The sequence below is a fragment of the Nestor notabilis genome, unplaced genomic scaffold (assembly GCF_000696875.1).
Source record: "Nestor notabilis isolate BGI_N333 unplaced genomic scaffold, ASM69687v1 scaffold14929, whole genome shotgun sequence".
NCBI classification, from domain to species: domain Eukaryota; kingdom Metazoa; phylum Chordata; class Aves; order Psittaciformes; family Psittacidae; genus Nestor; species Nestor notabilis.
Genome location: NW_009943351.1, coordinates 956 through 22,916, shown reverse-complemented (window position 1 = coordinate 22,916; position 21,961 = coordinate 956). Strand labels below are relative to the sequence as shown.

At 38.1% G+C, this 21,961-nt stretch overlaps 1 protein-coding gene across 1 annotated transcript in view; it reads right to left on the bottom strand.

Moving 5' to 3' along the window:
• ASZ1 (ankyrin repeat, SAM and basic leucine zipper domain containing 1) overlaps positions 1-21,530 on the bottom strand; it is a gene marked incomplete at its 5' end in the record, with an annotated part of 36,983 nt that extends 15,453 nt beyond the window's left edge. Inside the window, 6 exons of the mRNA XM_010021883.1 lie at positions 2,509-2,621; positions 5,057-5,191; positions 5,457-5,568; positions 14,027-14,138; positions 16,682-16,804; positions 21,434-21,530. Of these exons, the coding sequence (XP_010020185.1) occupies positions 2,509-2,621; positions 5,057-5,191; positions 5,457-5,568; positions 14,027-14,138; positions 16,682-16,804; positions 21,434-21,530 (692 nt within the window). The remainder of the gene's footprint in view (positions 1-2,508; positions 2,622-5,056; positions 5,192-5,456; positions 5,569-14,026; positions 14,139-16,681; positions 16,805-21,433) is intronic.
• Positions 21,531-21,961: the final 431 nt, after the last annotated feature.

Below are 21,961 nucleotides of genomic sequence, written 5' to 3'. Positions count from 1 at the left end.
GAAAAATATAAAAATAGTTTAAAATCATTTTAATAGTGTTTAAAGGCATCATTCCTACCATGAAGTTGCGTAGAGCTGTGTTATTCTCTGCCTGCTTCCTCCCTCTTTCAATACAGACAGCAACAACCAGTCTTTGAAGTAAGCAATTCACACATACATCCAAACATTGTATGTACAGCCAATGCCCTTCAACTGGCAAGAGCAGACAGCGTGTAAATGACCTCCAGTGATCAAATGTTATTTAGCAATTCAAAGTGCCTAGTTTGCAAAGGTTTTGGGAGCCCCTTGGGTAATTCAAGACTTTCAGTTCTGCTAAAGGTGCAAGGAAAGGATTTTCCTAGGATCAATGGAAGGGCTATTTAGCAACCAGACAGTAACTTGGAAGTCCCTGAGACAGCAAAGGGCCTAATTCAGGAGCTGAAGGATGCAAATTCCTGACATGTATGTGCATTTCCTTGTACAGTCCAGGGCTCCAGAGTCAAGAAAATTGTCTAATTAAGATAGCAGACAGCAATGACTGAAGGTACATTCACTAAGGATGACAAAAGGATGACAACAGCAATGAGAAGTCATACTCACTGACCCTGCATGGCAGGGCACAATTGATATCCAGTACCAGGTGATGCATGAGGAGCAACTGAGAGAACAGGGACTTGAGAAGACAACTGGCAATGCCTGTGATGAAAATTATGCAAGTAAATGGCAGGAAGGAGACATCCAGGTCAAGGAACTATGATGGAATAAACACAGGTGTCAGTGTACCTCTTGACTACCACCAGATGAAAAAACCCAGCTCACTGGGGGTATGTGTGTGTGTGGAAACAGATAGGCTGTATTTGTAAGAACAGGCATTTAACAGCCAGACATCTGGAATACTTCAGGGGACTTTCCTGAAACCAAGGATTCTACTCATTACCAGAAATGCTCAAAGTTACAAAACATCGGAACTAGCTACTATTAATATAAAAATCCTTGAGCTTGACAGAAATGCCTGTTCATACAAACAAATCAGTTTCCCATCTGATGCAGAGAAAACCAATATTGTTTAGAAGAAGACTACTGGAACATTGTGAAATCCTGAAAGCCCAATAATTGCCTAATACAGAATTACATTCGCATAGCTAGACATCTGGCTGCCACGAACTAAGTGGGCTTCAGGATTTCAGTGTCTTATTTTAAAAACTTATCAAAACTAACCAAACACTGGTAGAATGTCCTTTAGCCACCATCAGGTTTCAACAGCACTAAATCCTATGGATAACTGCTGCATAGTGTGAGTTTATTTCCTTATACCAGGAAAAGCCTGCGGAACTTCCTAAATAACCCAAACCTGCTAAAAAAAACTCTGTTTAGCACTGAGGTCATTAAGTGCATATTCTATCTAGGAGTACGAGTCTTTGTGAAGAGTACCAGGAGACTGATCTATTTAAAAGAACGTCACCTTCATGTCAAGTACACAGGGACTCAAAAGATGTTTCCCAAGGCAGGCAGATGCTATGGGAGACCTGGTTCATAGATGGGGAGATATAGCCAGAACACCACCTTCCAGAACGTGTGAGTAGTTAAGATGCAAGAACAAACAGGACAGCACAGATAACTGATTTTACCCTTCTGTTCTAAGAAGTATCTCTAAGAAGATTGCAGCTGAAGCACCAGAGAATGAAAATCTGACTGACATATACATTCATCTAGCAACAGAACCTGGTGAGGCTTTGTCAGAACTGAGGTACTCTGTCTGAGATTACCTCAGTGTGAACTGCTATTAATGATGGCAGTAGTGATACAAAACTAGGCCATGATAAATTCAGAATGAGCTGGCTGAGCAGGGACATAAAGATGTGACCAATAGAACAGACTATCAGCACTGGAATTTGTTTTCTCAAGACCACGCAGTTCTAGCTCAAGGAAGTAAATGGATGGTTTGTTGAGGACTTGTTAACCAAAACGTTCTGGGATGAAACCGTATGAGAGACCTTAGAAGTTGCTGAACCAGGGGCTGATTTCAGTCATAGGACACCTGCAAGCTTCAGGGCCAGGAGCATACTATGCAAAAAGTTCTGGAGCTTAACTGTGTAACTGTGTGCTTAACTTATTTTGACTCTGATACATGCAGAAAAAAAGAAAAAGGCATAGCTCTTCCTGGTGGCATGAAGCTGAAAACAGGCAGTGAAAGCATAAAAAAATTAACATCAAATTAGGAACAACAAGGAATATGCAACAAGGGAGCATGCACATTTAACAGAGCCAAGATGAACTGAAGTGACATTGGATCCTGGCTCTATTATACTTTACACCAAGTGAGAGGAATGAAAGATCTACAGCATACTCTTTGTTTATATGAAAAGAAACTTTGCAATCTTTAAAAATTAATAGTACATTAATATACTTATTGTGTACTCTTGGTAGCACTCCAAACAATACACATCAGTACAATTTAATCATTGATACAAATAAATACAATCTCTTAGGAATGCTTCTAAGGTAAAGTTACACTATGACTGTATTTACCCAACTCCTTGGTCAGGGGCAGCTGCCATAAATTTGTAGATAGCTTCTCCCTTAATCGTTTCATGTGATCTCCTTTGCAAGTGATTTGCAGCCAAAGACAGTAAACTATAAATCTGAAAGAGACAAAATGAATTAATTATTATTCAATTCAAAATGCCTAAAGAAATACAAAGGAGTAAGATGATAAAGAGTTTTATCATAAATTACTACTTACAAGGAACATAGAATATCTGCCACTTCTCTAAAGCATAAAACTACAATGAACAGTTAAGACTAAGCCCACAGTTTATCCAAAGCATTTCTGAATTAACGAAATTCCACCACAATGAACTGACACAGAGCAAAACAGCACACCTAACTTAGTCTAAAAAAGTTACTGTCACTACAGAAGCAGCAATACACCAATATACTATTTTTTGTGGTTTGCAGGCAGGAGTTCTACATACTCAAGGCAATAATAAGAGCATGAGGCATACAACTATTCTAATGTCTCCATTTCCAGTGCATATATGGAACCAATATTTAGCAATTTACAACTGACAATCTGATTTAACTATATCTGACAGACAGAGATTCTTTCAATTGATTGTAGAAGCAAGCCTTCTGCCAGACATCACTTTGCCTCAGTGATGGATTCCAGAAACTGACTTGCCCCTGGGTGAGTTTTGAGATAGTTACCAGAAAATGCAGCAGAACAAGTAAAACTTCAATAAACCTAAAGGAATAGTGAAGCCACTTCCCTGAAATTCAGGTGAACAGTTAGTTTTATATACATACACACACACACACATACATGTATGAATGGTGGGTTGATCCTGGCTGGCAAATAAACCCCTAGTCAGTTGCTTGCTCATTTTCCACCAGCAGGATGGGGGAGAATCAGAAGGGTAAAAAGTATGAAAAAATTCATGAGTTGAGATACATACATATTAGTAAGTGAAGGGAAAAAAAACAACCAAAAGCTTAAGTGATGCAAAGATAATCACTCACCATCTGCCACCAGCAGACCAATACCCAGCCAGTCTCCAAGCAATGGCTACCTTAGAAAAAATTTCCCCACAATTTTATTGCGGAGCATGACATGATACGGTATGGAGCATCCCTCTGGTCAGCTGCAGTCAGCTACCCTGAATGTGCCCCCTCCCAACCTCTTTCTCCCTCCCAGCCTACTTGCTGGAGATGGGGAAAAGAGTGAAAACCAGAGAAGGCTTTGATGCTTCACCAGCACTGCTCAGCAACAGCTAAAATATTGGTCTGCTGTTTTGGTCAGAAACCCAAAACACAGCACCATAGAGGCTGTTGGGAAGAAAAATAACTCCATCCCAGATAACCCAGAATAGAATTTAAGAAAAATACCTCCCCTCCCAGACACAGTTTCTACAGACATAGTCTGTATGACAGCTCCTTGGGTTGTCAACAGCCTGAAGAGCAGACCCCCAAGGTGGAAGAAAAGCTCCTGATCATTAAATATCTCAATATCATCTGCAAGACTTTACAGTAACTGTGTGAAAGTTACTGCTTCAGGTCAAGAAGCAAGACCCATCTCTCAAGTGTGAGGAGCCTGTATTCCCTCCATGTCAGGGAAAGTTGTGTTATAAGATTATATGGCCATAGCCAGCTAAACAAGTAATTTATTAAAGGCAGAATGCATTCATAGCCCCTTTCAGTAACCTGAGCTAAGAGATCATTGAGCCTCAGATGGTGATCTTGCTAGCTTACACTGACAACTTTGTGCATAGTTATCATTTTTTGTTCCTGCCTAGCCCTGGAGTCTGACAGGAAAAAGAAACAACCAACCCTCAAAAACACCAAGAAAGAAAGAAAAAGAAACTGTAAAGTGAATTACAATTCATTTCAGTGAATTATACATTTTCGAAGAGCCACTGCAAAAAGCCACATCATTGGCAAGAGCAACTCAAAGTGAAATACACAGAAATCCGGTCTGACTGATCCACTGTGCATCATATCTGGTAACAGCAGTGAACAGATTTATTTTAGGAGACTCTATGTTATCTTCAGCAGCTCTCACTCTACACTGATAATTAGTGGCTGCTCTTCCACCGATCTGATCAATTTACATTATTTTACACCTTCTTCCCTCCCGAGAATAGATTTTGAAGACAGCCAGTATCAACTTCCCCCTGTATTTAGCTTTAGCCTTTTCACTTCCAAATTCAATCAGAAACTATACACTGCAAATTAGATACTCACATTCTCTCACATGCTTTGGCAAACAGGAAAAAAACAACAAATTATTTTTCTAGTTCTCATATCAACATTTCTAACAAGAATAATCCCCTTGTTCTGTATTCTAAATCTGAACCAAACATTCAAAGGGAAGGAAGGTTCCCAAAACATTTCTATATAGAATTTAAAGCCCTGTGAAAAGTTTGATATAACAGAAAATAGTCTATATAGATGTAATAATGTAAGTATTCAACTAGCTGCTATAATACAGTTATTAAAGTACACTTCTACAGAAAATTATACAATTATCAGATTTTTGAGGCAAACCACAGAATTTGCATTTCAAAGAGAAATTAAATACCTCTGAATATTTATTGATTTTTGCTATCTCTGCTGCTGTTTTCTCATCCTTAGTCTGTAGATTTTTGTCAGCTCCCAGCTCAAGCAACTTGAAAGTTACATTTTTATGTCCATGCTGTGCTGCCCATATCAATGCCTGCAAAGAACAACTCCTTTTTACCAAGTTTACATATGGAACACAAAAGAACAGAAGTTCAATCCATAATGTAACCTTCAAAATTCTTACATGGCAGAACCTGGAGACAAAGACAATTAATGCAAAAGAATCTCAAAGTGGTGCTAAAGCAGAAGAATATACCAATGAGTATTTCAGAGAAAGGTGTACTTAGAAAAAAGTTTGTGGGTTCTTGCTTTTTAATGTTTTTATTGTTAATTACAACACAGAGAAGTAAATCACTTACTGAATACCCATTATCATCTTGGGCATTTATGTGTGCTCCATGAGCGACAAGAAGAGCAACAACCTGAGGATAGCCTTTTCTAGCTGCACACATCAGGGGAGTCATTTGTCTCCTGAAAGAAAAGGGGTCAAGTGAAAAAAATTATTTCAGGATAACAAAATCCAACTTCATTATCAAGCAGAGCACCTCAACTGTGTAAAGACTTTGTTCTGTAGAAGAACTAAGCAGAGCGTGGAAGCCCAAGACACAGCATTTGTGCTTCAGCACAAGGGTCAAATAACAGATTCAGCAACTCATTTATGTCCAGTTAGAAATCTTTAAAATATTTTAAGAGCTTATATTTATTTTCTGATTGAAACAAAGTCAAGGCAGCAATTGTTGTCCTCCACAAGGAAACTTTGAAGAAGCTAAACAACTCTTTTCCAGGAGTTTACAATATAGATCTATAGTAATTCTGGGAGAAAAAGTTAAATAAAAAACAACCTAGACATAGTTTTATCACCTCCAAATTCAAGTAGCACATTAACACACAAATAACCTTAACATGTCCCAGATATGAAACACAGTAGTTTGCCGACTAAACCATTTGTCTTTTGGTTCTGAACTACAAAAACCCAGTTATTAAAGACCATGCCTCCTTCTGCTGCCACAGACCCAGCAGGCCTCTCATTTAGCACACAGACTGGCTTAAGTAAAAGGGAACAGGCATTAACTGGTGATCCCAATTTTCACCCTACTGAGAACAGAGAACACCAGCAAATCACCCATTCTTCTCCTCGGTACTAAAAAAGGTGGCAGAGACTTTCATTTTTTTACTGCAAAAATTATTTTTGAAAGATACCACTTAAGTGATGTTTTCTACATATAGTTTAACTTACATGTAAAGCTCTGAAAAAAAATACGCAATTTCACAGAGGACAAATTATAAACCATAACCAAATACTTAAGAGGAAGAATATTAAGAAAAACCACTATGTACATACATGCAAAACCTTCTCTGATAAACTCAATGTAAGTAACAGAATCTCAGGTCACACAACTCTTGCGGGCGTGCAGAGGTGCAGTTCAATAGCCCAGGACGCACATGTACAACCAACATTGAGACCCCCCACCTGAGTATGCCTAGGAGGAGTCTTCAGAGAACTACATACAAATACCATACTGAAAATCTTAACTTTTCCAGTAGTAACCAAATGCACATCAAAATATTTTTTCCTTTATCTCATTTCTGTTTTCTGTCCTCAGAAGTGTACGTGTTGAAGCTTTCCCTCCTACATTTATTACTCATATAGTACTAATTCTTACAAATGCTGAGGAAGTACTTAGACACCACCTTTCTCATTACTGTTTCTTTTTTCCTTTCATATCCCAAACCCATGATGACAACAGTCTATAGATCTTATGCTTCTGTTGAGATGCTTATAATATGAAACCATTGTGAATTACTCTGCATACTTTGAGTGAAAGAAATCTATTGCTCAAAATCTGCTGTTGGAAAAGTATCTTTCCAGATAGCTGACACTTATTCCATGGCGGAATAGGATTGAAGAATTAAAAGAAAAAAAAAAAAAAAAAAAAAAAAAAAAGAAAAAAAAAGCAGTATTGGAGGAGAAAGATAAGGAATTTCTGGTCACTATGAAGCAATCAGAGTCAAACTAAAATATTTTACTAGTGATGTTCAATTAAAATTTATTATATCTTAAACTGACTTTTTCCCCTGAAAAGCTATCATTTATTGCTTTTAATTTACAGCTCTATGTCAAAAATTTACTGTCAAAAGATTATTCTCTCTTGTTAGACTAGACTTGAGGGGAGGATCGCTCTTTCCGTGTTTCCTAACAATAAGCTCAATGCCGACCACTAGAGGGACCCCCAAATGCACATTTATATCAAAGCAGCTGTCCTAAAACAGACTTTCTGCCTCCTTCCAGAGTTGGTAGAACTAAGGTTCTGCCCATCTTTCTTTGTTATTGCTCATTCGCAGAAGGGTAGTAATAATAATAAAATCCAGTCATATTAAAAATTTCAAAAAGCCTTATGATAGGGAAAAAAGTAAATTACTTGCAGATAAGCAAAATGAAAGGTCTTCAAGACATACAGGGAATAAGAGAAAGGAACTTGGTAATGAAAAGACTTGCATAACTAGTTCAATTCAGTTCATCAACACATCAACATTAACAAAAGCAGAAGTTCTGACTGAATATAAGGACACATTTTTACCAAGGGGCACAGTCTATCAGTGGAACTGGTTGCTCAGAGAAATTCTGGTGGGTTTCAAGACCAGATGGCAACCTAGCCAAATGTCACAGCAGAGGTGGCTTTAATGAAGAAGTTGGACTAGTGATCTCCTGAGGTCCCTTCTGACCTGTATTACCCTGTAATCCTACAATGATTACTTTAAAAATACAGAAAAAGACTCTACAATCTGCCCGTGTAACTGATGAGACAGTGAGATACAGATGTCTATATAGACATCTACAGATACCTATAGATATCTATATTTTAAAGAATGAACAGAAGTTGATTACAACATAATTCGTAGCAACAGAAATCAAACTTGCTTGCCCAATGCACACACTCACTTTCACACTTACTTCTACTCAGCAGCAGGCAGCCTTTGACAGATTTTCCATGCTATCACCTTTGAAGTATTTATATATAACTGCAAAATAATTTTTTGTCTTAACTTTAATTTCTTCTACTCTCAACATTTTATTTTTAACTTCCACACTGCTACTACCTTACAATTAACTTCTGCTTTTTCAAAGAAAAAATACTGAAGTCCAGAGGCTACAGAACAGTCTTTTCTCCGAAGAACATCATGTAGTACTTAAATCTGTACAGTACTACAGACAGGTTTTCTGAAATCAAGGCAACAACTCAATGACAGTAAAGCCACTGAAAAAGCTTCTCCATTTTTAAGTAAAACCCAATAAACATGACATTTAAAAGGTCCACCAACGTGAACAATCAGTACTTCGAGCATTCCATTTTAATGTTCAAGTTCTAATTTCAAAGGCTACAAGCTGTTTCAGTATGGAAACGTATATAGTGTGCATGAATTTGACATTGCATTTACACACCAGCTTACACACACATTTGAGGTGTGTAAGACATTCAGTATCTCGGCCACCACCTCAGAAAGCAAGGTCCATCTACATGTACATCCACAAGAGGGAGACAGGAGCATTAGTGAAAACAAAAATCCTTTTTTCCTAACCCTAGAAAGACCCCCACAAGTACAAAAGCAAGATTTAAGATGCCAAATCCTGTTTCTTAAGTTGAAGAGAAATTAAATGCATTGGTAAATCTTTCTGCAATCTAAAAATGTACATAGAAATTGTAGTGATAACCATCAGGATAAATGATCTGAAGGGTCCTTTCATCATTTGGAGGAACTGTGCAGGCATTTGTGTTTCAGCAATCTGGCTTGCAGATGACCTTCTTGTCCAAACACTTGCGAAGTCCTTCGTATGGTACAATTTGCAACATGACATTTACCCATATTGAACATGATAATCAAGTCACAGTCTGTAAATAAATAAAAATCTTAAAAGACATAAACAATTCATTAATTAAGCATGTCTGTTCCAACTATGTTTGCTTCCAGCTATGCAGCACTATCTGCTGGAGCAATGTAGGAGAGTCCTTTACCTCCTGAAGCAGAACCTGTTAGGAGAATGAAACATACAGCTCTCTAAGAAGATTGGGTTGGAAAAGGTGACAGCTTAGTTTGAGGTTCCCTAGTTTCAGGCTTCATTTCAGTTTGCCAGTTCTTGCACTTGCCCGCCTCTTAACTCTGTTTACATGGTTGTTTTAAAATTAAAAAACCCTGTTGTCTAAGTTCCACAGTACACAGAGGTGGGAAGGTAGACAGCTACAAAGCCATCTTCATATGACTAGAAAAATACAAAGGATGTGATTATGAAAGGAATTAGCACGAAAATTAACAATGGGGATGGCAGACCTCTACACTATGACATTCCCAATCATCCTGCCCTGTCCTCCTACAGCTGGTTTAGCTAAAAACTAGTGAGCTATCCACGTTACCAGAAACCTCTCAGACTGTTTTCAACTTTACTATCAACTTTCAACTGGCGATAAAGTCCGCAGTCAAGAAATTCAGCACATACATGTGAAATCTACTCCACCTTTCTAATGAAAGGGCAATTAGAGTACAAAATTCAGGTACAATTACGTACTGTCACATACAAAACCTGAACCAATTCTATGCAAATAGCCCATGACCAGGCTAAGCCAGTGGCAATGATAGGAAGTTTAATATACTTAGGATAGAATACTGCTGATATGATACTAATGGATTTCAGGGCTGGTTTTGTTTCTGTTTTACACAGAGGCTGCTCAGGTGACATTCCATAGCACCACAGTACACTGTCAGAATGCCTCTGTTAAAAATAGCATCTAATGTTGCTACTGTCCCTGAGTATGTTATACCTCTGCCCAGAAACTGCGATCAACTGTGATCAATGGCGATCAACAGGGTCAGTACCACCGTACAGTTAATAGTAGCTGGGAAAAGTACAATCACCTATTTTGGTGTCTAGACTCCTTCTCTCTACCAAAAGATCTGATGAACAAGGCTCAACACTTAACGTTCAAAAACCACTCTTCCAAACACACAAAACTTGCACATTTACCATGTCTTGCTTCTAACTTGGATAAGAAGAGGTAAGAGATGTATGGACATGGCCCAGATGAACACAGTACTTTGGAATTTTGCATCTGATTTTTTGCATTTAACCCCTCCATCCTGAGTTCATAGTGCTAGAACAAAAAATATCTCTAAAACGCATGAAGTAAATAGAGCAAAACCTCACAAGGTATTTTTTGCTCTGAGGTGGATCAAAGATCTTGACTCAATCAGTAATAAATTACCTCATTTTCTTGCCCCAGCTGTAAAATCCACTGTCATGCTTTAACTTTTCCTAGGCTATTTACCTTTAGTGAAAAGTACATTTTGCTTTTGGCATGGTTAACTATCACACAATGATCATGTCGAGGTCTTTGAAATCATTATGTGGCAGTGCAGACTTACTATCTTATCAGTAGCAATCAATTTCTTACTGAAATTGAGGTGTTACACAACTGCTTTATTCTGACTATGAAACATGAAGAGAGAATTACCTTGTGAACTGGGCAATACTGCAATGACAACTCCCCCCCTTCCATTATCATCTTCTCAAGAGGGCAAATTAGACCAAAACTATCATCATGAAACCATTTTTGATACTCCTCAAAACTGCTCTGATTGTAAGAATAAGTGAGCATACATAGGAAACTTAAAACCAGACCTGAGCACTAATTATATTTTCAGGTATATGCATTCATGTACGTGACAGTATGCTTCAAGCTCAACTTTTAATATGCACAATGACAAAAGACAGACATAAGTCTAGTTCTTATAATACGCTAAGAAAAGACAAAAAAAAAAAAAAGATTTTATGAAGACTTTTCTTTAAACATACATAAAATTCATAACCATTTTAGAGCAGAAACACTGAAGAGAGGCTTGGTCACTGACTAGGACCCAACTGTGCCAGAAATTATAAGAGGAAAAAAAAAAGCCACACAAACAAAATCAAACGTCTACCTAATCCCATACAGAAGATTATGATGTCAAAATAAAGAAGGCTTCAGACATTCACCTATTTGTACCTTCTTCTAACAAAGAACCATTAGCATGAAACATCAACTCAAAACACTCTCCTTACCCCCAAACCCATTAGGTTTATTTTAGTCTACTTACGTAAACAAGAACTTGGAGGATGTAGTCACTGAAATTCGTATTTACTAAACAACCTATGACATGTAATCCTAGAAGCAGTAATTTAGTTACCAGTTGGTCATGCCTTCTTCGGCCTAAAACAAAATCACAGCTTAATGTTATTAAGAACCAGCATACCTTCAAGGAAGGTTACCTTCAAGGAACCAGACCTTCAAAGAAGCATACCTTCAACTTCAGGTTAAGAGAGATTTTTTTTTTTAAAAAGACTGCTTAAATCTTTCCAGGCTTCACAAAAGGACAAAGTATATAATTTACATTTTGGAGCAAGAGGGAGGTGAATGATACAAGATAAGCAAAAGAAATTTTTCAAGGTAGCATTCACCTAAATGAAGCATGCAGACTATAGTAGCTCTACAAAGGCTATACGCAGGAGTTCTTACAATGCCTTCTTGTTTCACCTAGCCATTACTTTATTTCTTGTTCATCTTTCAAAACTCTTCAGTTACCACTTATTCTTTGCTACACTATGTTCATCATCAACAAAACTGTTTTTACAGCTGTCAGTATTCAGTTCCCAATTTTGATTTAGCAAGAATATTGGAAGTTACTGTACCGAATGCTTTCTCCTCAGTACTCCATCCTATCACAAAGAAACCATCTACCTACCCACTCCTAAAGTCATCTCTTTCTCAGACTGCATTTGAAAAATCATTTTATTTCTCACTAATCCTTCCCTGCCCCATGCACACTTCATGAATTAGACAAAAAAATTTGCAAGTTTCTGTGTATCACCACCAGAGGACACGAAATAGAAAAGCCTACTGGCTGCCCTGACAGCACAACACAAAGGACAAACACTAATCTCTATTTTACATGAAAGTTAAGTGTTCTGCTTTGCAATCACATACATTCCAGCTGCTGGTGGACAAAAGAGGAGCTTCCAAAAATCATTCCAGTTCTTAGGTTGAGACAGGCAAATAATGTGAACCACAGTTTTTAACTTCTGTGGTAAACTGATCACAGAGGAAGTACTTTCTCAGTAATCTCAACTCACTGACAGTTCTGATGCTCTCCTATAGAACATCTTGCTTGCTCTAATGAAACGGGTGAAATGGAACTACAGTACCACACAGAAGATCTGCTCTGATCCCTTATCTTCACAGAAGCTGGTTTGATGCGTTTCATCCCTTTGTTTCAGAACACAGTGGAAGAAGCGCACGAGAAGCAGCAGCTGCTGTCCAAGCAGGTGTAATGATGGAGTGGTATAAACAGACGTCAAACACCAGAAAGGAATTAAGGCAGTACACATTTTTGATAAACCCAGACCTTGTCATCTAACTTCTATTTTGTTTGGTACCAGTATAACATTTCTGATTGTCACTGTTTAACTTTTCATTTGAGAAAGACTACTATTGCAAAAGTGAAAAACCCCCACAACTGGACACTGTATCTGATACATGCAAGCATAACTCCTATTAGCATAAGGTCTTAGGAAACAAAGAGATATCAAATAAATATTTGTATATAAAGATGAACTATGCATAACATATTCTAAGTTTATACAGAAAGTTTAGCCCTTAAAATTCCCATCTCTTCTGTCAGAATTGAAACTCCCCCCTGCAAAGTTTAACCAAAGGCCTTTCCAAATGTAAACCTGCAGCTTTGCACTCTGGCTCGCATTTGCAAACACCCAGGACAAAGTTTAATAATGCTACGACTTCCCCCTTTTTTTAAAGCAGATGTTTATCTAACATGCAGCTATCTGACGGCAACAATACGTAATTATTTCAAAGTCTGCAGTTTTTTCTCCTTTCATGAAGAATTTTCAGCCTCTCTGATAAGAATAAATGAGTAACATTTAAATTGGTACCAGACATCAGTGGCACTTCAGCACAACTGTTTCCGCCTTGTCTATCAGTACTATGTTCACAGTGAGATTCAGGGCACAGAGTGACTGAATTCTAGTAATTGGAACCATCAGGCCTCCAATTCTGTTCTTTTAGAGGGCTACACAGTCTACATATCCCAGGTAAAGTGGTGAAAGAGCTCTGGTATACAAAATAAATTTCATTTAGTTGAAAACCAAGCTGTTTCAGTTTGACCCAAGCAACCTCTTTTCTTCCAGCAGAGGGAGGTCAGCCCTGAATTTCTTCTTGATGCAAAATGAAACATTGCATAAGACTAAGCAACTAAAAGACATCTCACAATGCACTGCTTCAGCCTCCTGAGACACAAGGTGGTAATTGCAGAAACAAGCTGTTACTTGTTTTTAAGAGATTAAATCTCCTTTTAATCTGGATTATTCCAGATTGTACTGGAATAAAAGCATTTTATTTACAGAGAAGTTTTCCTATAGGAGGCTGTCTGTGAAAGGAATATAGCTAGATACCCACATAAAGCTCAAAAGGAGAACATGAATCTAAATAAAGAATTAACTGATTTAATTTACATCCTCATACAGAAGAGGCCATATGATTTGTGAAAGGCAGAGGACATACTTCTTGCCCTTATACTGCAGACAACTGAATCATTAAGAGTAGTTTTTATCTTAAAATTTACATCTTGTTCAGCTGAGGAACATACTTAATTTCAACAAACATACTTAATACTGATAATAGTCTTGTTTACTCAAACAAATGGCTATACTAGGAGAAATAAATATCCGGACACTAATCTTCCCTTATGGAGAGACAGCAGCAAAGTTACAGAAAGCTGATGAAGTACACATCATCTTAACCAACAATAGCTATGTTATGAAGATATCTCTGTATATTAATATTAAATTTTATGCTGTATTCACAGACATGGGTTTTTTTTTTTATACCTGCAAGTAAGGTTAGGGTCAGCATTCCTTGACAGCAGCAGTTCTACAGTCTTCAAGACGTTTTCCTCTGAAGCATGCGCAGTACATGCTGCCATCAGCACAGTGTACTTATCTGTTTTGAAATTTGCAGTTAGAGAATTACTTGTGTAAATGTAAATACCATGTTCCTTTAAAAACCTTTACATTTGCTAGAGTTGTTAATCGGGTTCTGATACTCTAAAGTATTTAGAAAAGGGTAAGAAATTTGTTTTCCTTCCAGTCACTAGAATTATCAGGTAAGGTAAAGACATCTGAGAAGATACTCAGAAAGATGAGAGTGAATGGCACTAGTAAAGCATCTAATCCTACTGAAGTTTAGGATAGCTCCTAAGTACCCCCAAAAAACCAGTAGGAGCTTAACTATAGATGCTTGTTTCTCAAATCTTGTTTTATATCAGTAGATTCACTCCCTGTTCCTCTCCACCTCTCCCCAAAATACAGTAAAGGGAAGAAACAAATTAAATAGTTAGCTTCAATGGATAAAAAAAGTGTATGAAATGTATCATAAAAACATAGCAACATCAGTTCTATGGAGAACAGAAGCCCATACAAAGGACAGTTCAAGTAACAAGGCTTTATTATATGGCTTAAGGAGAAGGAAGTAAATTTACTAGAATACTGTGGTACAGTAGTAGCAAGAGGAAGATTAAAATTTGGGTTTAGATGAGGATTTAAAGAGCATCTACACAGTCCATAAAGATTAATGAGGAGGAACCAGCGTAGTTGCTCCAGCTGTGAAGGCAGCTGGGTGTTACATGCCACCTTGGCTCACAAATCAAAATTGTACACCACTGCTGTTTGTCCACAGAACAGGAGAGATCTCCTTTCCTATGTTACTCCTAGAGATGTGGGAAGCATCACATGTCAAGGACCTTAGCAAGTCAGCTGGCCCTAGAGTCAATTAGAAGACTGCCATTTGAATAACTGCCCACTTTGCTTGTTGCACAAACTTGTTCACAAGTTCAAACATGCCTTTAACAATATGGTCTAACAAGTATAATTTTAGCTGTACCTACTTCAGACCATACCATGAAGTGTTACAACGTATTTTCTAATTCTCCTGTAGATATTTTAAGACTGTGTATACAACACCTTTATTCATCAACTGAGATCAGATTTTAGTTAAACATGAAAAGTTTGTTCTGTACTTTACCCCCTCTGCCCTACTTCCTTTCTTACCAATTCTTGTCCCTGACACCACCAAAAGCCTTAGTTTTGCATTTAAATTTGTCTGCTTCTTAATATACCATCTTCTAACTTTCAACTACTTCCTGTAGAAGTTCTAACACACATAAACCAATATTAAATGAAAATTTCAGTTTAAGAGAGTCACCTGAACTCCTGAACAATAAGCAACCAACATTTTAGTAAATTAATTGATACACTGATGGATTTTTACTCAAATGGTTAAGTTGGTTATCAGTAACAACATGAATGGAAAAATGGGCAGGACTTTGAGCAGTGATAAGCACTGTTAATCTGGGAATGATATTTATGAGGCACCTGTAGTTATATTTGTATTCAGTATTTCAGGTAATGAAAAAGAAAGGGAAATTAATTTCTGTTAGCATACTTGTAGCTCATACATGTGAGCAAAAGAAGGGGAAGAAACACTTTAGAATTCTCTGGTTTGTCTTCTGCTGAGAAAAACTGCTAAGAGATTGCAAAAAAGATTAGTTTATGCTCAGCCTAGCTGCAAAACCCAGATGAGGCAGTGAATTTACTCCAAGGCTTCTGCATTCTGATCCTATCACACAGCGAATGCTACTTTAGTTCCTTGCCCTTCACAACTACTAAAAAGGGTAAAATTAATTAACCACTTACAAAGAAGACAGAAACATGACAAAAGGTGATTAACAGTATAGCTATTATTAGTATTATAAGCATTACAGGATAATTAGCATAGGATCACTTATGTGATTGTCTGCTGATGTAAAAAAAGCAAGAGGACTGGTGACATGTAGTAGCACTTCAGGATAGTACAGCTTTACTGAACACATGTGGCCTGACCTAGACAGCGCCTTGCAAGACTGTTCCTAGCTGGACAGTGCTCTGCTACATTCCCTACACAAACTAACAGGGAAACAAGCTAAGAAACCTGACCCTAGCAGCAAAGTGTCACTGAGGGCAAATAGAGCTGGTCACACACTGAAAAAACATGCCATGCATATTGGTTAACTGCTCAGCCGCAACTGCTGCCCACAGCAGTCTCTGCCACATTTACAGCTCTCTACAGCCATCAAGAAGTAGGAGGTGTGAGTTGTAGGCAGCCACAGGTATAGGCAGCCACATGGAAATTCTAAGTTGGCTACAAGGACAGTTACTTGAAGGCACGATTGCTTTTGGTGCAGGCAATGTACTCTAACCTCACACTCTGATCAGCTGCTAAGAAGTCCAAGAAAATTTTCTGAGACAGATTTTTACCATCTGTATTTCAGTCTGCAAATACTGACAAGTTACTGAATAATATGATCACTGCTTTTATGTACTTGGCAGTATTGTGTGTCACATGTTTCTTTTGTATTGCTGTGGTTCTTTAACTTCAATAAATCTTCCAACTCAATGAAAGAGAAGGAACTGAGCATTACTGACTAGTATTGCTTATTCACATCTTACCTATTTCAAAACATGCATTAGCACCTCTGTCCAGAAGAAGACGCACTACCGCAGAGTCAGCCACACTGGCAGCATACATCAGGGGAGTCCATCCAAACTGAAAGCTAGATTCTATGCTTACACCTGTCAAAATTTAAGATAATAAAATCATAAAACTGCACCACAATAAACATACTTGTTACAAATTTTACTCTCAATGTGTATCATTACAAAGGTTACACACTGTGTTTAGTCCTAGGGAGAGAAGTTTCTTAGACCATTTTTATGTTTCTAATACACCTTTATCTAGAACATCAGCAAACAACTTTTAGAGCTGACACTGAGGAAGCTCAGTTCTCAATTCAGGAAGTTCAGTACCACAAAAAGACTACAATGAAATCATTTTTACAGCTAAATTTATTACTTAGATGATTTTTTTCAGAGAAGTGCACAGAATCTCTGTCTTCTCCACCTATGTGCAGTAACTTTCTTCAATCAAAATGAAAAATTTGGATTCTTTCCAAACCAAGCTATGGAAGCAAACTGCTTGTCAGGTAATTAAGATCATACTGACTATGGTTTTCCTGCTTCACAGCTCCTTTTATTCTCTGCATAGAAGATTATGCAAGATCCAGTCACAATCACCAGATTTGTTACCCTTTATAATAGCCACATTTTCCTTTGTGGCTAGAATAAAACTTGCCAGACAGCCCTCCCAAATTCACTGAGTACCAAGCACCAGCCTGAGACACTAATCTGACAACTTTCAAATAATAATTTCTATACATTTTGCAGTAAGAGGAATCATCTTTCCTTTAATCCTTCCTCAAATATTACTTCCTCTACAATGGTTTCTATCAGTTCTATATTAATCAAAAAGTGATCCTTTACCAGAGACAGGTCTGAAAAGAAACCAAACTAAACAAAACATATCCTAAGAAATTTGTGACAACTGAGCTACATGCACACCTCTTCATACAAAATGCGCATTTAGCCTCCCTGTTTTGGTAGTTTGTCAAAGCTGTGGTCAGTGTAGCAACATAAAGTCATTAAAGCTGAGAGAGTAACAAGTCACTGTTCCTGGACTGATTCTTCAGATGTTAAAGATCACTGGAGTTGTAAAAGCAATCAGTAAAGAGGTAACATTCAATGAAAGCCAAGTGTTGAAGCATTCTAACACCTCTAACACCCACAAGCCACAGAATTAATTATCAAGCCTTCTTAGAAATGCATACATACTAGCTGAAGTCATCCATGCCACAGCATTCCAATTTGCCTGCAGTACACAAAACCCACTGGAGTCTGAGAGGAAGACAAGGGAAGGATAACTGACACAGTAACAGTTATGTTGCTTTTTGGCTGCATGGTTATAGGAGTTCTTGACTGAACTAGAAAATGCCTCCCCTTGGTTACTGTCCAGACTCCCTCATGACATAAGCTGTTCTTGGAGTAAGCAGCATTATTTTGGCATTTAAAGAAGTCTTATAAGGCAACTGAGAAGCCCAGAAAAAAAATTTCAGTGAAAAATCAGGCCAGATCCAACAGCCAGAGAGGCTGCCACAGCTCTACAACCCAATGCCCAATTAATACTGATGCTGAGCATGTATTCCCAGCAGGCACACACACTGGCCACACTGATCAACACAGACAGAGCACTCATGAAGTCAGACAGCAGCAATGGTCTCATACTGCTCCCCCTTTGGGATATGTCTATCTCTTCCAGCTAGCATCACAGACACACAGGCCTCCAAGCCCCAGTCCCACTCCAGTGGCTGGCACATCCTTTCACTCACTCCTGTCTACAGTCACTGGCACTCAGGCACAAGGGACCCCATAACAGCCCAGGGAGTCCTTTCCTCTGAGTCCCTAATGTGGGTTCCTGCCCACCCTTGGGCTTCTCTGCTCCTCTGGGCTTGTGGAGATGGGCTTGTGATGGGCTGATGGTTTCTATGATGGGTCATGGAAGAGCTGGGCCAGGGTATTCGGGCTCCCCCACCTGCCATTACCTCTCTGTGTACCTTTGTGGGCATGAGCAGAGGAGCTTCTCAGTCACATATTATGTCTGGGCAGCAAAGCAGATGTGACATTTTTTCCTACAATCTGAGTTACAGGTAAATATCCTCCTCTTTAATCAGCAATAGGGAGAAATACACTGTGGCCCCAGATGAGCTCTGTAGCAGAAACTATATGAAGCATATGAATAAGTGAAGCAAAAGACCAACAAAGGAAGAATTATATTCTTTCTGTGATTACTACAGTTTCTCTCATATCTCTTTCAGATATTTTGTTGACCGCAGCTAAAAACAGTTATGGTAGAAAGGTTGTTTTCATAGAGAAAAATGTAACCTCAAATTCAGAAAGGTTAACAAGGGAATGCCTGAAGAATTATAAGCAACCTCTACATACAGTTTTTTACGCTAAATAATTTAATGTTTGACACCAAAATAAGAAAGGTCTCAAAACACTTCAGTTTAAGAACAGCTCTTAGTATTTTAATTCATTCGCATTCAGACTCAGTTTATCAGAGGGAAAAGTTCTAAAATGCTTTAGTCTACAAGACTTCTCTCTAATAGAAGTGTTTATTTCTGTCAGCACTTTGTGCTGTGGTTCCACAATACCTTAAAGCTGAATTAAATCAAAGCTGCTAATGTCTCCCACTGCTAGGCCAGCTATGGTGCTCATCTGACTCAGGGTTCAGAGTCCTGAACTAGCTGAAACATTATTCACACCTGCTCCAGTTTACTACTACTTTAATTCCTTGAACTGGCTCACAAAAGATCAGATGAGCTCTAGCACTAATGCAAGGATAGGAGTGGAACAGACTGCTGAATGAAAACAAGAAAGAGGATTTCACTGTAGCTATATCTTTGAACAGCCTAAACTGTCATGAGGTCATAATTCTTAATTTCATTTGAGGAAAACAAACTTATGAATTATATGGGCTTAAGTCTTTTACTTCCAAAGCAGACCAATAAGCCCAAGTCCTATTTGAACCTGTTATTTGCTTGCATTACTTTATGTGACACATACTTTAGAAACTTGTTCTTAGTATGTTGCCATTTTATAGGAGGGGTAAGAGATGACATTGTGCTTCTCCATGTCCTACGGGAGCTCTGTAAAACTGCCTCAGCACCAGATTCTTAAAGCAATGTCTAAGCAAGCCAGAAGACAACATGTCCTCACTCCATCTGAAAGAATGCCCCAACTGTTGCTAGGAAATCCACTTCCAACACAAACCTCGTTTGGTCAAGTGCTGGTAGCAAGCCTCCTACAAGCTCTACTGAGCATACACTAAAGGCAACTTTGGAGGCAAAGATTTAATCTGACTGAGCACCGATCCTCTGAGGGACAATGTTACCTTTCTTCAGAAACACCTCCCTGTTAGAGGCATTGTGTTCTACCGCTTTGCAGGACAGTACTGGATGATTCAAAATTTACTGTTAGTCCTATTTTCAGGAAATGACAGATTCTCTTGTGATACTGTGTTGTGCATTTCAGAAGACAGGACACTAGACTGCAGGAATCTCTGGCCTGACCTTATACTCTTACAGATACCTATCACCATTTTCCAATGGCATAGAACGGTACATTATGTAACAGGCATCAACATGGAAAGTGAACTATTGCCCTTGGGCTGCAATACCAGCAATTAAAAATGGATGACTGTAGCAAAACAATTAAGCAATCTGATGCACAGAGATCGCAAAACAAAAAATTCTAGAAATAATTTTTTCCCAAAGAAAGAAGAGGTATTTCACTCTCTATTACACTTCTGTGTTTCAGCCTGTCCAATAGTTTTTACTTAATTTAAAAAGAGAATCATTCCCCCACTCTGGTGACAAACCATTGTCTTCCAAAAGGGCAAGGAATGCCATCGTTTTACCTCAGAGAAACTCACTGCTAACGAGGAAACTACTTTCTTCCAGCCATAAGACAGATTTTCCTCAGAGAACAAGCTCTTGGTTACCATATTCTGCTTGCTTGCCGAAGCAGAACTTCCTGACAATTATCACTAGGCAGGTTAACTCAGCTATGCAGTTTTTGATTGCCCTGGATGCTTCAATAAGTGATCCAATCCTCCTAACACTGAATAACAGAAACAAGTTACACACAAATACTGAGAAACAGAACAGGGAGAAAGGCTTTTAGTGCTAAGACAAACTACTTTTTATTGACAAATGCCACATAAAACCTATCAGACCTTTCAGAAACACAGAATCTTTGTCCAGCTGATGTTGCCAGGACAGCAGTATTATACAGGGCACATACCAGACACTTAACAGTGCTGTGACTGAGAAAAACAAAATGGAATTTCCAAACTAGGGGAGCATTAAAACAAAAATTCCCTTCCTGCCAACGTCCCCCCCAGCAACCTTCAACACTAAGGTAAAACCACCCACTTAATTCTCACTCTCAATTTAAACTACCTCAAATTCAGTGTTTGTTATTGTTATTTTCTGGTTAAAGATGCATCTGAAAACAAAGAAACACCTTATTTCATAGTTCATACATTACAGTTTTCTCAATTTTCAGTGCTCCTGGCTGATGAAAGAAATACAAATTAGAGGGACTTTGCCAAAATACTGGATGCTGAGTCACGGAAAAAGTAATTTTATTTTTAAAGTAAGAATTTGTATCCTGAGTTGGAAATATTCACATACTCCTACATGCACTCTACATGTTATTTTAAAACAAGAAACTCTGAAGCTTTAGAATTCTTGCCAAGTTTAACTAAAAATTAAAAAATTCAACTTCATAACTGACTTTCCTTACCGGAGTTTAAGAGTTCTTCAATTAATGACACATCACCACGAAACAGAGCCTCCTTTAATGCTTCATTCTTGTCCACCTGCAACATCTGATCCAACTGCTACATAGGCAAAGAAAAATTATGTCAAAACCCAGTACCTGTTTAAAGGTAAAAACTAAAGCTTGATTTCAGTACAAAAGCACCAATGACCTCTGCAAGGACAAAGCAGAGAAGGGGGGAGCGAGATAAAACTTTTATTCTTACATCTCTGTACACCTGTGAAACATAAGTTTAAAACTGACTTTTCTCTGAAAGTATCTTCTCAACAGATCTGCTATCCTTCTACTCTGCTCTCAGTTTTTCTTAACGGTGTTTAATTTCAGTTAAGATTATTTTTCATCTTTTGGTGTACAAAAACTTTGCAAACATTTCTGTACCTTTTTTGTACATTTCACATGTTGTGAAGCCCAGCATTAAAATATATATCTATCAGGCATGAAAATTAAGAGTTTGGGGCAATGTAGCTCTGTGACTAGCTGTCTGGCTTAATA